Genomic DNA, 21,036 nt, shown 5'->3' with positions numbered 1-21,036 from the left:
TAAGCAATACAGACAATCCCTTTAAGAAGACTGACTGGTTACATGCCTATAGGATAAATGCCATATGCTGAAGTAAGACAACCCCTTTAAGCAGGGTACAATATTTACAGACCTACCTCCACTATCCAAGGTATAATATTTTCCATATTCACTTATTAATTCTACTACTACCACTAGTGATGTACTGATTTTATTATGTCTCATCATTTGGATATGTTCTTTTTTAAAGTGCGGCAAGTATGAACGAGCAAGATGAATTGAGGTCATCACAAAGGACCTGAAAACCTGTATTGTATGATGAATTATGCTAGATATGCACATATTTAGAGCATGGAGGGATTTTACACTGACATTGCTTTTACTATGTAGGCTCATCCAATCAGTATCTTGCATGGTAAGAGAACCATTACTTAGACGCTGAAGAGTTAGCTCCAGGATACACTGGTGTGGAGGACTTGTATTTGTGTGTATGTTGCTGCCATCTGTTGGTCTCCTGTGAATCTTTCTTAAGCAGACGAAAGCAGGGAATTCAGTGCTAACATCTAGCCAAACAGGGGGTGGGATCTGGAGAGTCCTCCCAAACCGGTTGTTAAAGTTTGGGAAACCAGAGAAAGGAGGATCATGACCTCTTAATTCAATTATCGGCACTTAGGTCACAAGTGAATAAGAAGTGAGAGCTGTACAGCTAGATGACCTGAACTTGAACAGGTTAATTGAAACAAGAAAGAGAGTGAGCACTCACAACATCTAGGTCATATGGCAATAGAATATTTTACTTTTAAGATAGGACCTGTACGGTCAAAAGGGTAAAACAATTACACACCATTCACAATATAAAATACATTAAACATAAAATAAAATGTTTGCAAATTGGTACCAATATCTATCAACTGATGTCGGGGTAAAATCCTGTTGCCACAGTCTGTGTGGGTGTTAGTGTTCAAGGAGAGCTCTATTCATGGGGTGAACTCTCTATGGCAATTTATATGTAGCAGTGTCCGGTCACTACCACTGCCTCCTATATCACACACTGCACATCAAATAGGGAGGTCCTGAAGATTCCTCAGATAGAGCACTTATAATAACTTGTCTCCAGTGCCATAGTAAACTTTCTTTCACCAGACGCGTTTCGGCACGTCTACACCCCTTCCTCAGTGGTCCTGAGGAAGGGGTGTAGACGCCCTGAAACGCGTCTGGTGAAAGAAAGGAAAAAGCGCCCACCTAATCTACTGGACCCTCTTACAGATTGCATGGCCATGCGAGAATAGATTTCCAGTGAACAACTACAGACCCAGTTTGGAGAAGCGGACATTATCCTTGCCTGTTGAATCCCACGATAATGTGACGTCATCGGCCTGAGACGTGCGACGCAAGACGCCTGAATAGCCGGCATCGCTCGTCTCGTGGAAGGACCGTAAGATGCCACACAGCGGGATATACTATCAGGAACCAGGTAGGAACTGCCAAACTGTTGTTCTGGACACGGTCCACGCCATTATTTACTTGGTTGAATTAAGCACCCTCGGAGGGACTGTTTACTATGGTGATTGTTTGCACTGGAGACAAGTTATTATAAGTGCTCTATCTGAGGAATCTTCAGGACGTCCCTATTTGATGTGCAGTGTGTGATATAGGAGGCAGTGGTAGTGACCGGACACTGCTACATATAAATTGCCATAGAGAGTTCACCCCATGAATAGAGCTCTCCTTGAACACTAACACCCACACAGACTGTGGCAACAGGATTTTACCCCGACATCAGTTGATAGATATTGGTACCAATTTGCAAACATTTTATTTTATGTTTAATGTATTTTATATTGTGAATGGTGTGTAATTGTTTTACCCTTTTGACCGTACAGGTCCTATCTTAAAAGTAAAATATTCTATTGCCATATGACCTAGATGTTGTGAGTGCTCACTCTCTTTCTTGTTTCAATTTCTTAATCACCTTGGGTCCGGGCACCCAATTCTGAGTTAGTAGCACCCACCATAGCCACCAGGTGAGAGCCACCCACTTATATATATATATATATATATATATATATTGAACAGGTTAATATCATCAGGGGGCACCGTGTATATTATTATTTATTTCAGGGGCACAATGTATATTATTCATTTTAGGGGCACAGTGTGTGGGAACTAGACCCTGAAAAAACATAAATCACAAATACATGTAATCCATCTCTCTCTCTAAGGGTGGCGGGTGGGTATTTGGGTTAAAAAAAAAAAATAAAGAAAAGAAAAAAAGTTATTATAATATTTATTAATTTGTAATATTGTTGTGATGTGTATATGTCTTCACAAAATTTTTATAAAAATTAAAAATCCATTGCGCACACACAGCCATGTCTACAAGGTGCTCCCCAAACCATCATAAGCAGTTTAGGATAGATATTACAGACAAAGCACTTTGGGAGAGATTTACCAAAACTGGTGTAAAGGAAAACTGGCTTAGTTGTCCATGGCAACCAATCAGATTCCACCTTTCATTTTCCTAAGGAAATCTGAAAAATGAAAAGCAGAATCGGATTGGTTGCTATGGGCATCTAAGACAGTTTTCCTTTACACCAGTTTTGATAAATCTCTGCCTCTCTCTTTTTCCTATTCCTCCCCTATCTTCGGCTACAGGATGGCTGGGTGAACTAGCCTGAGATCACACACACACACTCACTAAACAGGACGTTCACGAGAGGGGCGGGGCTTAACCATGCAGAAGCGCAGAGAGGTGGTGAAGGACCTGTAAGGACCTGACTGATGTCATGATGTGGGCTGAGCTCCTGTGCTGTGTTTGAGAGGTTAGCATTTCTTTCTATAATCTTCAGCAGATGCCACGGTATGAGATCCGTCTAAAGCATCCATTTAATATGTACATCATTTCTATGCGTTAAAAGTAGGACAAAAATGTAATGTGAACACAGCCTTACACGCTTGAGTAATAACGACTATCACTAGAAAAGAAGATCTGATAGATATCTGACAGATTGGGAAAGTTTCCATCAGAACAGGCATTTTCTCTGACTGTCGCTACAAACTATTGTTATGTTTGTATATATTTAAGAGGGGAGGTTGATTTAGCTTAGTTGGCAGATTTATATGTAGGCTATTACAGCTTCACACAGTGGTAACCCAGCTTTCCCAGGATCCCGAAAGGCAAATCTGCCTCGCTATGGCACTATTTAGGAATAGGGAGGGGGATTTATCTTGGTAGATTTAGTATTCTGTAGTCTATTACAGCTCCAAATCTATTTCGCACTGTTACTAACTAGAAGATTCCTTCCAACAAAATGTGTGTACACAAGAGTTATCCACACTAAACCCAGTCTCCTCCTCCAACTTTCTGGCTTATGTGCACTACCTTGAGAAGGGGAGAAGGAGGGGTAGTGGACATGGCTGCAGCCTGAAACAACAATTCATTGTTTTTCTAGTTTATTTTTCATGGTCTGCAACTGATATCTGATGAAACAAGAACAAATAACAAAGGCATATAAGGAGATTATGTTACGTTTTGTTGGTTATTCTTTTTTGTGCGTTTGGCTTCTGGCTTTAGTTCCCCTTAAAAAATGTGAATCTCACTCTGAGACAGCTTATTTCTGAAAGCTTGAGAATCGGTATAGTTTTTCCTAGTGTTGCCAAGTACAAAGTCCAGATTCTATCTGTAAATTGTGTAATCATCATTTATTGTCAAGGAAGCCATTGACAAGAAACAATCCTTTCACTCATAGCTATCATGTCAGGTCTGTCAATGACAGTTTGGATCAACAGAGTAGAGTGGACATCTAGAAGCCAGACACTGCTACTGTTACACTGAGAAACACAATGACAAATCCATCCTGTTGAATTATTGTCTTTTCAGATGGCATGTGTCAGCCATTGCCCTATGGAAATTAGACAGTGAGCAGATCCCATCAAAACGGTCTATAATATATGGCTAGCTTTATTAAAATAGTAACGTAGTTTATAAGGCTGAAAAAAAGACATCTGTCCATCCAGTTCGGCCTGTTATCCTGAAAGTTGATCCAGAGGAAGGCAAAAAAAACCTGTGAGATAGAAGCCAATTTTACTACTTTTATTTTAAAGGAAAAAATTCCTTCTGGACTCCAGGCAGTCAGAATAACTCCTTGGATCAATGGCCTCTCCAGAAATCTAGTAACTATAACCTGTAATATTATTACACTCCAGAAATACATCCAGGCCCCTCCTGAACTCCTCCAGTGAGTCTATCACCACTACCCCTTCCCCTTCTCACTGCTCTTACAGTAAAGAATCCTCTTCTAGGTTTGTGTAGGAACCTTCTTTCCTCCAGACGCAGAGGATGTCCCCTCGTCACAGTCACAGTCCTGGGGATAAATAGATGATGGGATAGATCTCTGTACTGCCCCCTGATATATTTATACATAGTTATTAGAGCTCCCCTCAGTCGTCTTTTTTCTAAATTGAATAACCCTAATTTTGACAGTAAGGCCTCTTGCACACGAACGATACGGATTAGGTCCAGATGCGTTTAGGGTGCGTTCAGGAAAACTCGCACCATTTCGCAAGCAAGTTCAGTCAGTTTTGTTTGCGATTGCGTTCAGTTGTTCACTTTTTATCTCGCGGGTGAAATGCGCATTGATGCGTTTTTCACTCGCATGATTGTAAGCATTTAGTTTTCTAACAAACATCTCTTAGCTACCATCAGTGAAAAACGCATCGCCTCTGCACTTGCTTGCGGAGGCGGTGTGTTTTTCAAGCAGCCCCATTCACTTCTACGCTGGATATAGAACATGCTGCGATTTTCACGCAACGCACAAGTGATGTGTGAAAAACGCTCATGTACACAGACCCATTGAGATGAATGGGTCCAGATTCAGTGCGGACGCAATGTGTTCGCATCACGCATTGCACCCATGCGGGAAAACTTGCTCGTCTGAAAGGGGCCTAACAGTCCTTTAAGTGCAGATGCAAAGGAGTTAAGGCTATATACTGTCTTGCTATGTCACTCAGGTAGTGATATGCACACTACACCTGCTTAAGTATGCAACCACCTATCTTTTCTAGAGGCACTCATCTAAACAGACCCATATAGAAGCTATTCCCCCCCATCCTGCAGAGACATGACGACCTGGTGCTTTGAATACTGTATCCCAAGACAGCAGAATGGTACGAAGGAAAAAAATATGGATGCAAACATTGAATGACTTTAGGTGTACTTGGGGAAAGTGAGATGTAGGGTTGCATTATGCTTACCTTGGTGGGTTGTGTTATAGGACATAACTCCTTACTTAAAGGGAACCTGTCACCTCAAAAACGCATATAAAACCAATCAATTGAGGAGGAGGATCAGGGAGCCTGTACTATCTATTGAATCAGCCAAGGATGTGGAGGATTTGACACAATTACAGACCTTGGCAAGACATTTTAAAGAATAACACAGCTCTGAGGGATCTTTCCTGCGGTTTAGGGGCATCGATCAGGTTATAATCTCCCCTAGAAGAGGAAACTGGAGAAAAATACTTGGTCAAAAAGAGACAAAGTGGATCTGTACCCTAAATACGGTTACACCGTTGGGTTTAAACAAGGGCAATAGCTTTGCCCCATTCCTCTAAGTGTAATGGATTTGTGACCAAATCGTGCCTCAGTATTGCTCGGTGGTGGCCCTCTGACCCGGGCCAAAGTTCGACGTATTTTATTTTAACATTAGTGGTTTTATTTGTGTATCTTCCCGTCTAACTACTTTGGCTATGTTTCAGACACTCAGCTTTTGGTTGTCCTCCTGTACCTTTGAGATATTGACCTTGGGTCATCTGCGACAGGCTAGGAGTATCCTGGCATTCAAGAACGTCAGCAAAGATGGATAGCTTTTGAATATGTTGAGATGGAACTTGGATTATGGGTAACAATGGGACTTATGCTTCCTTAAATAGCTCTGTGTATATAATATAGGATTATACTACCTACATTAGGATAAGTTTTTGTTTGTCTTGCACTTTTCACTGCACTCACTGTTTTTATTAATTATTGTGTAATCACATTTGTATTTATCAATTTTATTATTTTATTTATTAGTGTGAATATTGCAGTTTGGTGACAGATTCTACTACAATATATTTTTACTTGTGTCATTTTATATTCACAATCAATAAGATTGTTATTTGCACATTATATGAAATCTAAATATATGTTATATATTATATATTTTATACTCCTTATATATTATTATGACTTAGTGTGGAACTATGATTCATAGTACACTCAACTATGCACTTCGGCACTATATATATTTTTTTGGATAGGAATGTATTTTTCCTATATGATGATTGCAAGGGCAAAGGTGCCCTGACCTGACACTATCAATATTCTATACACTTTTGAGGTTGATATAGGGTTAATAAACGGATCAAATTGCTGCTAATAATATTCCCTAATTCAGCTTGAATTTGTGATCCAATTGATTAAACCTCCATTAAGATGGTCCCAAAAATATCCCCAAACCTAGTCTGTGATCTAAATATAACATACATATCCTACTAAATGGCGATATGGGCAAGTTGCCCTTTACCATAATGGCGTGAGTGTTAACATGTGGCTGTCTGACCTTGAGCTATTGATGTCATAGATTGCTGGCCTCTTAGGCTGGAGGGAGGCTCTATTGTGGGCGGTTTGGAACTCATCCACCCCTTTCCTTAAGCGTAGAGCAACGGCCCCTACAGCCGCATGTGGTTTTGGTATTGCGAGTTACATGATCAGACGGATCACGTGATCGCGAATTATCCCGCGATATTTGGTGGCAATGTTTGTGAATGTGGCGCTGCTGGCCGCGGTTGGGACTCCTCCTCCCTCTTTGCAGATGAGTGTTGCTAAGATCTGGAATGGGAGGGATTGACCACATTAAGATGGGGTATAAATAGTAGGTGTTTTGGACGGTAGGGTACGCCCCCAAGAGGAAGCTAGGCGAAACACGCGTCAGGGTTGTTGTTCCTTCCCAGGCTCCTGGTCTGTATTTGTCTTCTTTACTGGGGAGAAACTAAGTGCTCAGTGAAAAGAAGAAAAGGCAGACCATGGGGCGCTTTCTAATGAGGTAGAGCTTGATAAAAGTAAATATGAAGGCTATGCAACCCAGCTTTTCTGCATCCAGGCAACCTAGTCATACAACTTGGATGCAAACCAAACCAAGCTAATTAATCTGTAGAGGATAGCCATCAGGTGTACTTTTCTACTACCTCAGGGAGCACCCTATGCTTCTCTTTTACTTCTTTTCAGCAGGTGTGGAATTTCTTCTCATAAAGGAATACATACTTCTCCCATTCTGAAAGAGTATATAGCATATTACAGTATCAATTGTCTTCTCCAGAGATGGCCAACCTGTGGCCCTCCAGCTATTGCAAAAATACAACTCCCAACATGCCCTGATAGCTGTAGGCTGTCCAGGCATTCTGGGACTACTCTAAATCTCTACATACATGTTATTCAGAGAGAATTGCAAACAAGCTTACGTTTGATCTTCTTCATAAATCTTTCTCACAATTTCATCAACCAGGATCTTCTCCCTTAGGAATTCTTGATAAGCCTCCTGCCTCTTCGTCTCTTTATCTTCAAGCTGTGTTTCTAGCTCTCTCTGGTAACGCAGCTTCTCCTGGTAACGTCTTGTTTCCTTGGCCAGCTCTTCTTCTGAAGCTCTTTCATGTTCCTCCTTCATTTTGTGAGCTATTTCAGATTCTCGTTTCTGTCAAGAAATGGTGAAAGTCACAAAAAGTGGAAAGAGCCCCAACATATCAGTACAACTTTATAACTCTGGGTAAAATGCAAAGCATGTTCCAGTCAATAAAGAAGAGGGTCAAGTATAACTTATGGGATCTTCTGTGAAAACATACAAGTGCTGACAAAATCTAAAAATGTATAATTATGGCACTGTGAATGAACCTGAAGGATAACGTTTCAGCAGATGTTGCTGGAGAGGCAATTCTATAATATGTCATATCAAATGAACTACCACTACACCAAATTTCTCCCAAATTATTGCATCTTACCCAACTCTTGATAAATCTCCTCTGATATGTCAGGTTCTCTAGATAAATTTCCATAAAGACAGCACCTACCTATAAATCTACAGGGAAAAAGTTCCTTACCATTCTCTCATAATTAAGAAGTTCTTTTTCAGCAACCTGTGCAGCCCTTTCCCTTGCAAGATAGGCAGACTTCAGTTTTTGCTCCAATTCTCGGAGCTCCAGGCTGCGGGAAAAGGGAAATCAGAGACATCAAGACAATACAGAAATACAGTAACGTAAAATATACTGCATTTTATGTGTAACAATACATTTTGTTTCACTAGTTTATTCCTTTCTTCCCTAAACTCCTTTTTTCTCTCCACGAAATGTAAACATATTAACGCATATATATGTTCCTACAATCAAAGCCACCATTTAGACGCTGGTGTAGATGGTGATTTGAATCCACACAATACTGCTCTTGATAGAAATCAACAGGAGGGGCCTGTAGATTTGAGTAATTATATATAAGATGTCTGTAATATAATGAAAGGGTCTGTTATAAAGTAACGTTATATATTGATTATTAAAGCAATAGTCATGGTGATGGATGTCACCAGAAAGGTAGATTATGTCCTACAGGAAAAAGTGGCCTGAAACGGTCACCTGAGACTGTTCTATACACCAGACCATACATCATGCTGAATACAATGTCAAATGGAACTCGAGTCCAGGAAACAGAGTTCCTCTCCAATATGCAATATACTCTTATAGTAGTGTTTGAGTCTCTCATTACTGGTAATGTCTGCTTAGTCTTTTGTTTTTTTGCCTTGAGAAAGTCCTCCGTGCAGTTCAGGCATATCCGTTTCTGGATTATCAAATGCCAGACTGAGGGTCCATCTGCTTTCACATAGTCCACACCCGGTGTCTGACTCATTCAACCCAGCAATCAAATGTGGTTGGCACACTTCCACCTACTAAATCATCGACCCTGCCTCCCCGCAATAGACTGAAAGCTCTAGACAGCAAGACCTTCAACATTTGGATCTTACTGTTTGTGGGAAGTTAAATGGTCTACAACGTCTGTAGTTTCATACCCTTTGTAATGAGCTGTACATACAGTCATGTGAAAAAATTAGGACACCCTTTGAAAGCATGTGTTTTTTTGTAACATTTTTAATAAATGGTTATTTCATCTCTGTTTCAACAATACAGAGAGATTAAAGTAATCCAACTAAACAAAGAAAACTGAAGAAAAGTCTTTTCAAGATCTTCTGTAAATGTCATTCTACAAAAATGCCTATTCTAACTGAGGAAAAAGATAGGACACCCTTGCCCCTAATAGCGAGTGTTACCTCCTTTGGCTGAAATAACTGCAGTGAGACGGTTCTTGTAGCCATCTACCAGTCTTCGACATCGGTCTGAGGAAATTTTACCCCACTCCTCAATGCAGAACTTTTTCAGCTGTGAGATGTTTGAGGGGTTTCTTGCACGTACAGCCCTTTTCAAGTCACCCCACAGCATCTCAATGGGATTCAAATCTGGACTTTGACTTGGCCATTCCAGGACTCTCCATTTCTTCTTTTTCAGCCAATCTTTGGTTGATTTACTAGTATGTTTTGGGTCATTGTCATGTTGCATGGTCCAGTTCCGCTTCAGCTTTAATTTTCTAACTGATGGTCTCACATGTTCTTCAAGCACCTTCTGATACACAGTAGAATTCATCGTGGATTCTATGATGGTGAGCTGACCAGGTCCTGCTGCAGCAAAGCAGCCCCAAACCATGACACTTCCACCTCCATGCTTCACAGTTGGTATGAGGTTCTTTTCTTGGAATGCTGTGTTTGGTTTACGCCAAACATGTCCTCTGCTGTTGTGTCCAAATAATTCAATTTTGGACTCATCTGTCCAAAGAACATTATTCCAGAAGTCCTGGTCTTTGTCAACTTTATCTCTGGCAAATGTCAGTCTGGCCTCGATGTTTCTCTTGGAAAGCAAAGGTTTCCTCCTTGCACACCTCCCATGCAAGTTAAACTTGTACAGTCTCTTTCTGATTGTAGAGGCATGTACTTCTACATCAACAGTAGCCAGAGCCTGCTGTAGTTCTCGAGATGACACTTTAAGGTTTTTGGAGACCTCTTTTAGCATCTTGCGGTCTGCTCTTGGGGTGAACTTGCTGGGGCGACCAGTCCTGGGCATGTTGGCAGTTGTTTTGAAAGCCCTCCACTTGTAGACTATCTTCCGGACAGTGGAATGGCTGATTTCAAAATCTTTTGAGATCTTTTTAAATCCCTTCCCAGACTCATAGGCTGCTACAATCTTTTTTCTGAAGTCCTCTGACAGCTCTTTTGCTCTCACCATGGTGCTCACTCTCACTTCAACAGTCAGGAGCACACCAAACTAAATGTCTGAGGTTTAAATAGGGCAAGCCTCATTCAACATGCAGAGTAACGATCTACTAATTATGTGCACCTGGTGTGAGATCTGAGCCAATTTAAGAGGGAATACATGTGAGGGTGTCCTATCTTTTTCCTCAGTTAGAATAGGCATTTTTGTAGAATGACATTTACAGAAGATCTTGAAAAGACTTTTCTTCAGTTTTCTTTGTTTAGTTGGATTACTTTAATCTCTCTGTATTGTTGAAACGGAGATGAAATAACCATTTATTAAAAATGTTACAAAAAACCACATGCTTTCAAAGGGTGTCCTAATTTTTTCACATGACTGTATATTGGCGGCGAGTATGTTATTATTACCTGTTCTCTCGTATTTGTTGCCTCATTTTCTCATCTTTCAGTTGCTCGTGCTTTATTCTCGCCAGCTCCTGTGCCATTCTCTCTTCTTGTTCTAGCTGTAACTCCTTAAGACGTTTCGTTTCCTCAGCCTATTTTATAATTGAAACAAAGGAAACGGGTGAAGTAATTTTATGCTAAGTAACAATTGTTTTCTGGGGATTTTCTATGACAGATCATACCCGAACTTCCTGGCCGCAGCTCCGCAAAAAAATAGAACATGTCCTATTCTTGTCCGCAATTGCGGACAAGAATAGGCAGTTCTATGGGGGGTGCATTGGCTATCCGCAATACACTACGGACGTGTAAATGGATCCTAAAACATAGTTTACTTAGTAGAAAGAGGAGAGTGGTGATTCAAAATAAGCTAGAAAATAGGGCTGCATGCAACACTATTTTTTCAGTAAAAAGACAGACACCATGGTGGAACTTGAAAGACCCCATTATAGGGTGATGGGTTTTTTAGGCACTGTTGGAGTCGGACCTGTGATGGATTCATCACACCATGCACATATGAATTATTGTCACTGGTAGGATTATCTTCAAAACCTCTATGGCCAGATCTTATTATTTTATTTTTTTTAAACAAAGTCTTTTTTATTGACAAGAATAATGTACAAATTCACATTGGACATAAAAGGTCATCTAAAAATAAACCTCTGTGGCCATTTCTAGGGCTACTACTCCTAACTTGCAGGTGCTACTACTCCTATGCATGGGTTTGGGGGTCAGGAGGATTAGCTGTTGGCCGAACAAGCTATCTAGGGCCTCATGCACACGGCCATCTCCATATTGCAGTCCTCAAACCATGGATCTGCAAAATACAGATACCTTCCATGTGCAATCCCCATTTTTATCACTTCCATCACTAGTAATGACAATTCTTGTCTGCAACATGGACAAAAATAGGACATGTTCTATAATTTACGGAACAGACATACAGCTACAGACAGCACACGGATGACATCCATATGCTATCTGTTTGTTTTTTTGGTACCTGCCTAAAACAGCCTAGGGCGGAACCATACACCGCCCATCTGTGTCGGTGACGGCACTGGGCTCACTGCTAGGCGGAAGTCTCCACCTAGAATAGTATCGGCAATAAACAGACCTTATATTCCGCAATGCAGCGCAAGGCAAGGGGGAGAATGCGAGCTAGGAGATGCTCAGATGCTTCACTTATAAAGCGTTAATGAGTAAAGAGGTTATAAACGGGTTCAGCTCAGAACACAGATAACCCCTTTAAGTGAATTTTTTTTTATTGGAGACCTAGAATTAGTTTCCTGACATAAGGCGATTATTCATGACACGCCACAATATCATGTTAGCTTGCCAGGATTGGGCACTTCAATCATGTAAGGTGATGATACAGTGGACAACACTTAACTAAAGTCTATTGTAAACCCAACCACACGGAGGCCAAGGAGCAGCGGTGGAGGAATGTCGCATATCACAAATTGTTTGTTTGTTTTTGTACATTACTATAGGGTCTTTCAGTAATCAGACTAAATGCAGAAAGAACATTAAAGTACAAATTCAGAAGCATTTTTTTATTATTACATTTTACTCATTTTGAGCTAAAATAGGATTTTTTGTGCTTACCTGTAAAATCCTTTTCTCGCTGAGTTCATTGGGGGACACAGCTTCCAAGGTCTTCTGTGTTCCCCAATGAATTCAGCGAGAAAAGGATTTTACAGGTAAGCACAAAAACTCCTATTTTCTTTGAATCCCGTCGTCTGACAGGTCATATGTAGCTCTTATATCTGATCTCCTGACATCCTAAACACTTACTTAAGCTATATTCTTATCAGTTTGATACGAATATGGCTATAATAAGTGTTTATGAGGTCAGGAGATCAGAGCTACACATGAGCCATCAGATGATGAGATACAAAGAAAACAGAAAATGACAGCTTGGAAACAGACTGATTCTTAACCCCTGTAACTCTGATTGGCTGAAAATTTTAAAAAAAGACCAATAAAAAATATTTTTAGTCCAAAGTGAGTAAAATGCAACTATATAAAAAAAATTGCCCAGAAGGTGTCCACAGCATACAACATACATATGAACTTCTGCAATAGTTATTCAAAGTACTAGGGCTTGCTCACATCTGTGTCAAAGGCTCAGTTCAGGGCCTTCACCGCAGAGTCTGCCAAAAAGAGTGGACAAAAAAGGACTGTTTTTTTCCAGTTAAAAAGAGGACTCTCAAATGAACCTCCATTATAGTCAATGGGGTCTGTTTGGGTCCATGCCGTTCAGTTATATGTTGAATCTGGCACTTCTGTTATTTTCATTGATCTGCTCCTCTAATGGAAATGATTAAACGGGTTCTGCACTTTGTTTTAACTGATGATCTATCCTCTGGACCCCCGCCGATCAGCTGTTTGAAAAGGCAGCGGCGCTCAAGGAGCGCCGCAGCCTTCTCACTGTTTACCGCTGGCCCAGTGACGTCACGACTAGTACCAACTAGCGTGGGCGGGGCTAAGCTCTGTTCACTTGAATGGAGCTTAGCCCCGCCCAGGCGATACTAGTCATGACGTCACTGGGTCAGCGGTAAACAGTGAGAAGGCCACGGCGCTGCTGGAGCGACGCTGCCTTCTCAAACAGCTGATCGGCGGGGGTCCCGGGTGTCGAACCCCCGCCGATCAGATGCTGATGATCTATCCAGAGGATAGATCATCAGTTACAACAAACTGTAGAACCCTTTTAATGTTGGTGTGAACATGACCTAAGCCACTGTGGTTTCTTTTCGATAGAAAGCCACAAAACTAGATTTCTAGAACTGAAAAAAGAAACCACATCATTTTATGACCCTGAGACCAGCAAAGACCTCAACAACTCTTACCTGCTGGAGAGTTTCCTCCACCATTCTCTCCTGTTCTTCATCCTGCAGTCTCCTTAGAAAGCGCTTCTTTTCCACACGTTCCTCACTCTTTAAGGAAGCTTCCATTTGCTGTTCTTGGTTCAGTTTCTTAATTTGGTCCTCCCGAATAAATTCTTGGCGCCTAGCTTCTGCCATCATCTTCTCCCTCTGACCGTAGGTCACGCCTCTCTTTGAAACCTCATAAGGAAAGCATATGGAGATCACTTAGTAACGGTATGTATTCTGTGCCTCCATGATCATAACAATGGCAAACACTCCCTAGGATTATCTTTATTTTAAAGGGACGGTGTAGTATTATGTATTTGTAAAGAGACTGTCCCAGCTATAGGCCATCAATGTGTAATCAGTGGGGAGACAACCTTTGAGGCTAGTGATTGGCTGCAGTAGTCACGTGTTGTCGAAGTGCCGTCGCCTGAGGCCTCTTGCACACAAACTTATTTTCTTTCCGTGTATGTTCCGTTTTTTTTTTTTTTTGCGAACCGTATGCGGAACCATTCATTTCCGTTTCCGTATTTCCGTTCCGCAAAAAAATATAACATGTCCTATTATTGTCCGCATCATCACAAACAATGTTCCGTATTTTTTGCGGATCCGTTTGTTGTGGACCGCAAAATACATACAGTCGTGTGCAAGGGGCCTGAAAGCAGACAACCCGATTAAACAGCAGGTGCCGGCAGCAATGCTGTGCAGGAGAAATGACAAAGAAACCTTCATCCTTTGTAATCTAGATCAGCCAGGGGCCCAGCAGTCGGACCCCCAGTGAACAAATATATCATAACAATATCAACCCCTGTTTCTGGGGTTTTTTCCTACAGATACTGTACTTATGTCACATCAATAGGCTATGCCATTCATGTCGGATCAGCACTGGAATCGCACTGATCTTGATATCTGGTGTTCTCCGATGCGATGGCCATTTGTGGTGCATCCCATTTATATCACATTAAAAAATAAACATTTGATTTGTCACAGTGACATATAAAAAGTTTTGAAATAGACAATATTCAGAGCAGCACACAAATACCGCAGAGGACTCTTTCTCACTGGAATGCAACAGCCCATCAGCGGCCCCCGATCCACAGCGGCCAATTGGTCAGCATATAGACAGACTTGACGGCAGCAACTCCGGACATAGTGGGACAATGTGCAACATAGTCAAATAAAACAAAGACGTTTCGACTACGTGGTAGTCTTTATCAAGCATGGTGGTAGTAGCAAATATTCAAACGAGATCATGTTCTGTGTGTGAGCGGGATCCTCCGTTCTGGACTTACAGAAGCGCAGGGCATTGTACTGACTTATAATGCTTATAAAGACTACCACGTAGTCCAAACGTCGCTTTTTTTTTTTACTATGTTGCACATTGTCCCACTATGAATAAAGATACATGTCCGGAGATGCTGCCGTCAAGACAGTCTATATATGAAAAGTTTTGATCAGTGAGGGTCCAAGTGCTGAGACCCCCACCGATCTTTAGAACGAGGACAGAGGAACGCTCATATAGCGAGTTCTCTCGCCTTGCTGCTTGTAGACTTTCTACTGAGCTTGTCTTCAGCGGCGAGGAGAGAGAGCGTGCTATGCGAGAGCCTCCTCTCTCCTCCTTCTAGCGATCGGTGGGGATCTCAGCACTCAGACCCCCTCCAATCAAAACCGTTAGTATGTCGCTATGACAAATCAAAAGTTTTTTTTAAAGTAGACAGACACATTAAAGGGGTTGTTTAGGATCAGAAAAACATGGCTGCCTTCTTCTAAATACGCACATTGTTAACTAGTGATAATAACAAAATTAAAATGCTAAATAGGAGATTCACATTTTCATTCCAATATAGCCCTACGTCAGAGGTAATTAAAAACGTAATTAGTATCCCATACTGGCTAAGATAGCCCCCAAAATGAGGGTAGCAAGTGGTTAAATACTTTACCAAGTGGTAATTACCGCTGTGGACAGTGTGGCTTCTGTAGAAATCTATACTGCAGACGACATTCTCTTCAAGGTAATGATGTCATGACATGTAATATGTGGACAGGTGTGGCACGGTTTTTAAAGGGAACCAGCAATGTTTTTGTAATCCTGAGCAATCTTTTAAAATTACGATGACAAAACATCTGATCAGTGATGGTCTGTGGGAGTCGAAGTGACTAAAAACAGCTATTCAAAACCCCCACTGATCTGTAGAAGAAGGAGCACATTGCACTCTCATCACTGCAGGAGATGGAATAGAGATGAGCCCATAGTCTTTCTAGTGAGCACGTATCACGTCCTCTCCTACATGGAGCTTTTTTTCCTGATGCCCCTTGAACACGTGATGTCTTAGCCCCCCCCCCAATCTAACCATCCAGATGCTGCAATCGCCAATGGCAACTGGAGAGTTAGAGCTGTTTCACACGAGCGAGTCCACTGCGGGAATCATGTTCTGTGTGTGAGCGGGATCCTCCGTTCTGGACTTACAGAAGCGCAGGGCATTGTACTGACTTATAATGCTGTGTGCCTCTGCTTGGCTTTACTTCTATAGGATCATACTGACAGCTTTATGTCACTGTGATTCTGTAGAAGTAAGGTCAAGCACAGCATTATAAATCAGTATACGGGCTCATGAACATGAACGTGCAGTGTTTTGCGGTCCTCAAATTGTGGATCCGCAAAACACAGACGCCGCCCGTGTGCCTTCCGCAATTTGCAGAACGGAAAGGGCGGCCCATTATCCGCACAACGGACAAGAATATGACATGATCTATCATTTTAGCGGGGCCACGGAACGGAGCAACAGATGCGGACAGCACACGGAGTGAATGCGGCTCGGATGCGGAACCAAACCATGTTCGTGTGAACGCGCCCTAATGCTGTGCGCTCCTGCAAGTCCAGAACAAAGGATCACGCACACACAAAGAGCGCGATTCCCACAATGGACCCACTCATGTGAAACAGCCCTTCAACGGTCAGAACCCCGGACGTTGCCAGTGGGTGTGAGCTGCATAACAGAGTGGGCTAAGCTCTTAAAGGGAACCTGTCACCGGGATTTTGTGTATAGAGCTGAGGACATGGGTTGCTAGATGGCCGCTAGCACATCTGCAATACCCAGTCCCCATAGCTCTGTGTGCTTTTATTGTGTCAAAAAACGATTTGATACATATGCAAATTAACCTGAGATGAGTCCTGTCCCTGAGAGGAGTCCAGCTTGAAGGAGCACAGCACCGCTCCGCATCCTCCGAATCTCCTCCTTGCTCCCCAACGTCAGAAAGCTAGAGCGCCGTAATCTCGCGATGCGCGAGCTAGTGCATGTGCAGTTCATTCCCTGAAGCTGATGCCTGCACAGGGAAGGAACACTATGCCGACACTGCACGTGCGCTAGCTCGCGAGATTACGGCGCTCTAGATTTCTGACGTTGGGGAGCAAGGAGGAGATTCGGAGGATGTGGGGCGGTGCTGGGCTCCTTCACGCTGGACTCATCTCAGGTTAATTTGCATATGTATCAAATCGTTTTTTTTACACAATAAAAGCACACAGAGCTATGGCGACTGGATATTGCAGATGTGCTAGCGGCGATCTAGCAACCCATGTCCTCAGCTCTATACACAAAATCACAGTGACAGGTTCCCTTTAAGCATGCCCCATACACTCCCCACACGTGATGGCACTTAGGGGTTAAATGGGTTGTCCATGATTTAAAAATAAATAAATAAATAAAAAATATATATAAAAAATGGTTAAAAAGGCGCACTGCTAAAAGGATAAAAGAAACTAAGGGGTCATTCATGAAACTGGTGTACAGTAGAACTGGCTTAGTTGCCCATAGCAACCAATCAGATTCCACCTTTCATTTTTGACAGCTCCTTTGGAAAATGAAAGGTGGAATCTGATTGGATGGTATGGGCAAGTAAACCAGTTCTACTTTACACCAGTTTCATAAATGACCTCCTAATTGTTATATTGGTACAACTGCAATGTGTTTCAAAGGTCATCTTCTTTCTCAGCCAAGTACCATATTGGTAAAGGTAAGAAAATTTGCATTTTTGAGGTGGGTACAGAATATGACATCAGACAATGTAAAAAGGAGAAAAGAGGGGGTGATACACAATGGAAAATTGTTACCAAATAAACCTATGATTAAAAAAAAAATCAAATACAAAAATAAAAATGACACAAAATACTGAGGTGAAAACCCTGAGTTAAAAAAGGAGTGATTTTTACCCCAGCATTTATGGTAATTTGTATTTGACATTTTTTATCATATGCTTATACATTTTTTCAGTTGTGTATCCCTCCCCCTTTTTTTCGCCAAGTTTTTATATTATCTGACGTCATATCCTGTATCTGCCTAAAAATTTCTAATTTCTTTGCCTTTAGGGCTCATGCACACAAACGTAAGGGCTCCGTGCCCGTATTGTGGACTGCAAACGGCGGGTCCGCAATATATGGGCACTGGCCATGTGCAATCCGTGCTGTGAACCAATTGACTTGAATGGGTCCACAATCCGCAAAATATGGTCAAGGATACGACATGTCCTGTCTTCTGCAAAGCGGAGGCATGGATCGGAAGACCACGGAAGACCTTCATAGTATTTCGGGTATGTACCTGAGCACCACAAAAGATAAGACATGTCCTGCCTTTTGCTGTATCTTATGGATCGGGGACCCATTCAAGTCAATGAGTCTGCATCCGGTGCCCATACATTGCAGCCACTATTTGCGGTCTGCAGCACAGGCACGTAGCCCTTACATTTGTCTGCATGAACCCTAACCAATATGGTATTTGCATAAGGAATGCGGCAGGTCTTTGAAACGCGTTGTAGTTGCACCAATAAAATATTCAGTTTCTTTTCGGCCTCTTTCACACGGGCGTCCCGGATTTTCTCTGGATGTATCGCGTGTGCATTGCGGGAAACCGCGATTGCGTTGTGCAGTTTTTATTGCGCGGATGCAATGCGTTTTGCACGTGCGTGATAAAAAACTGAATGTGGTACCCAGACCCGAACCCGGACTTCTTCACTGAAGTTTGGGTTAGGTGTTCTGTAGATTTTATTATTTTCCCTTATAACATGCTTATAAGGGAAAATAATAGCATTCTTAATACAGAATGCATACTAAAGTGTCGATTGAGGGGTTAAAAAAAAAAATATAAATTTACTCACCTTATCCACTTGTTTGCGCAGCCGGCATTGTTTTCTTTTTTTTCTTTGAGGACCTGCAAAAGGACCTTTGATGACGTATTCGTGCTCACCACGTGGTGAGTGCGGTGACGTCAGTGCAGGTCCTGCTGATTGAAGATAGAAGATTACGTCACGAAAGGTCCTTTTGCAGGTCCTGAAAGAAGAAGAAAGAAGACGATGCCGGCTGCGCAAACAACAAGATGAGGTGAGTTAATTTTTTTTATTTTTTAACCCCTCAATCCACATTTTAGTAAGCATTCTGTATTAAGAATGCTATTATTTTCCTTTATAACCATGTTATAAGGAAAAATAATACAGTGAATACGCTATAATGGGGTCCGGGGTTGCTTTCATCTCCTAGCAACCATGCGTGAAAATCGCACCGCATCCGATTTTCACGCAGACCCATTCATTTCTATGGGGCCTGCGTTGCGTGAAAAACACAGAATATAGAACATGCTGCGATTTTCACACAATGCACAAGTGATGCGTAAAAATCACTGCTCGTGTGCACAGCCCCTTTGAAGTGAATGGGTCCGGATTCAGTGCGGGTGCAATGCGTTCACCTCACGCATCGCATCCGCGCGGAAAACTCGCCCGTGTGAAAGGGGCCTTAGGGTATGGCTACACAGGTCACGACAAGGACCGCAGGACCATTGCTGTGTAGAGGTGATCGCATAAAAATGGATTGGGTCATAGCGCCAGTCGTACGAGTGCCGCGACTGAGACCCCCTGAGTCACAAAAAATCCAGCACAGTTGGTTTTTGTTTGTGATTCAGGGGTCGCAGTTGTGGTCCATGTGTAACTCATGCCGTGACCCCATTCATTTCTATAGGATCACCGCTACACTGCGGTGCCCCTGCAATCCTGGCTGGGACCAGTGTCACCATGTAGCTATACCTTAATACTTTTTGCACCTTAAAGGGAACCTGTCATCAACTTTATGCAGCCCGTACTAAAGGCAGAATAAGGTAGAGACAGGTGAGTTGATTTCAGCGGTCTGTCATTTATAAGTTAAAAGTAAGTGGTTGCCGAGAACCAACATCACAATCATTGCAGACTGGGCCTGGAAAAGAGTCCCGGCCACCTGAGAAGAGTCCTGGTTATTCATGAAGTCCTGCTCTCCTGCCCACCTGCTGATGGCTGACAGGCTTCTACCTGGTTTTCTCCCTTTCTATCTAGGAGAGAACTGCCAGTCATCAGCAGATGGGTGAGAGCAGGAGATTAGGAATAACCAGGACTCTTCTCAGGTAGATGTGACTCTTTACAAGGCCTGAGCTGCAATGATTATGATGCTGGTTCTCAGCAACCACTTACTTTTAGCTCATCAGTGACACACCGCTGACATCAGCATTTCTGTCACTATTTTATCCTGCCCTCAGTGAGGTCAGCATAAAGTTGATGACAGGTTCCCTTTAAACCCCCTTTTTGATCTTATTATTTGCGGGACCCTCAGTGGAGGGAGCAGCTGTCCATCTCACGTGGTTACTAGACTGGATCAAGTTCAAGGCTACATACAGGAGGGTCTCTAGAAAGCACAGCTGCCCTGGGGGGGGGGGGGGGGGGGGTACGCTCAGATATCCAGGGGTAATACACCAGGAGCGCCTTCTCTGCTCCTTTTTTTCTTTTAAACATGATTTTTCTATATTTCTTCCATACCTGTCCATAGGATGTGACCCTGCACCTCTGTCCTGTTCATCCCAGTTGAGCTGACCTGCAATACCAGACACAACCCATGGACAGGTGTGGCGCTGTTTCTAGTGACCCCAGACAAGCCCTTTAAGCTTGTAATGGCCGCGGTGTCGCTTTATATCCTGCCTAGGATACCTGATGGGGTATAGACAGACTCTGTACACCCTCCATGTTACATTACACATATTACCGCCACTACACCGTTCCCCTCCATGGGTAAAATCTAACACATCCCCCGTGATGTCGTTGTCGCAGAATTTTCCTTTCTTACCATCATCGCTGCGACGGCTCCGAACCCGCCACTTCTTCCTGACCCTCCGCTCCTGTTTGACCACGTTACTCAGGTAACCAAATCTCCACGGATGCTCCCCGCCCCTTTTCTCACACGTGACCGTCTAACTACTTGCCCGAAAACTGTCGCCGCAAAGCGAGTGATGTCGCCATGTTTTTGGTTCCCCAGCGACAGTGTCAGAGATCAATCTACGTCAGAAAAATTGTATTATTATTTACTAGCGCCATCTAGTGAGCGCCGTGTGTTATACACAGTCT

At 42.5% G+C, this 21,036-nt stretch overlaps 1 protein-coding gene across 1 annotated transcript in view; it reads right to left on the bottom strand.

Moving 5' to 3' along the window:
* Positions 1–20,932, bottom strand: part of MNS1 (meiosis specific nuclear structural 1) — a 34,900-nt gene extending 13,968 nt beyond the window's left edge. The window contains exons 1-5 of the mRNA XM_040413909.1: positions 20,759–20,932; positions 13,609–13,824; positions 10,727–10,854; positions 8,112–8,214; positions 7,479–7,708 (exon numbers count right to left, since the gene is read on the bottom strand). Of these exons, the coding sequence (XP_040269843.1) occupies positions 7,479–7,708; positions 8,112–8,214; positions 10,727–10,854; positions 13,609–13,824; positions 20,759–20,764 (683 nt within the window). The 5' untranslated portion in view covers positions 20,765–20,932. The remainder of the gene's footprint in view (positions 1–7,478; positions 7,709–8,111; positions 8,215–10,726; positions 10,855–13,608; positions 13,825–20,758) is intronic.
* Between the last annotated feature and the right edge of the window lie 104 nt (positions 20,933–21,036).

The sequence above is a fragment of the Bufo bufo genome, chromosome 1 (assembly GCF_905171765.1).
Source record: "Bufo bufo chromosome 1, aBufBuf1.1, whole genome shotgun sequence".
NCBI lineage: Eukaryota > Metazoa > Chordata > Amphibia > Anura > Bufonidae > Bufo > Bufo bufo.
This window is presented reverse-complemented; position numbering and strand designations above follow the sequence as displayed.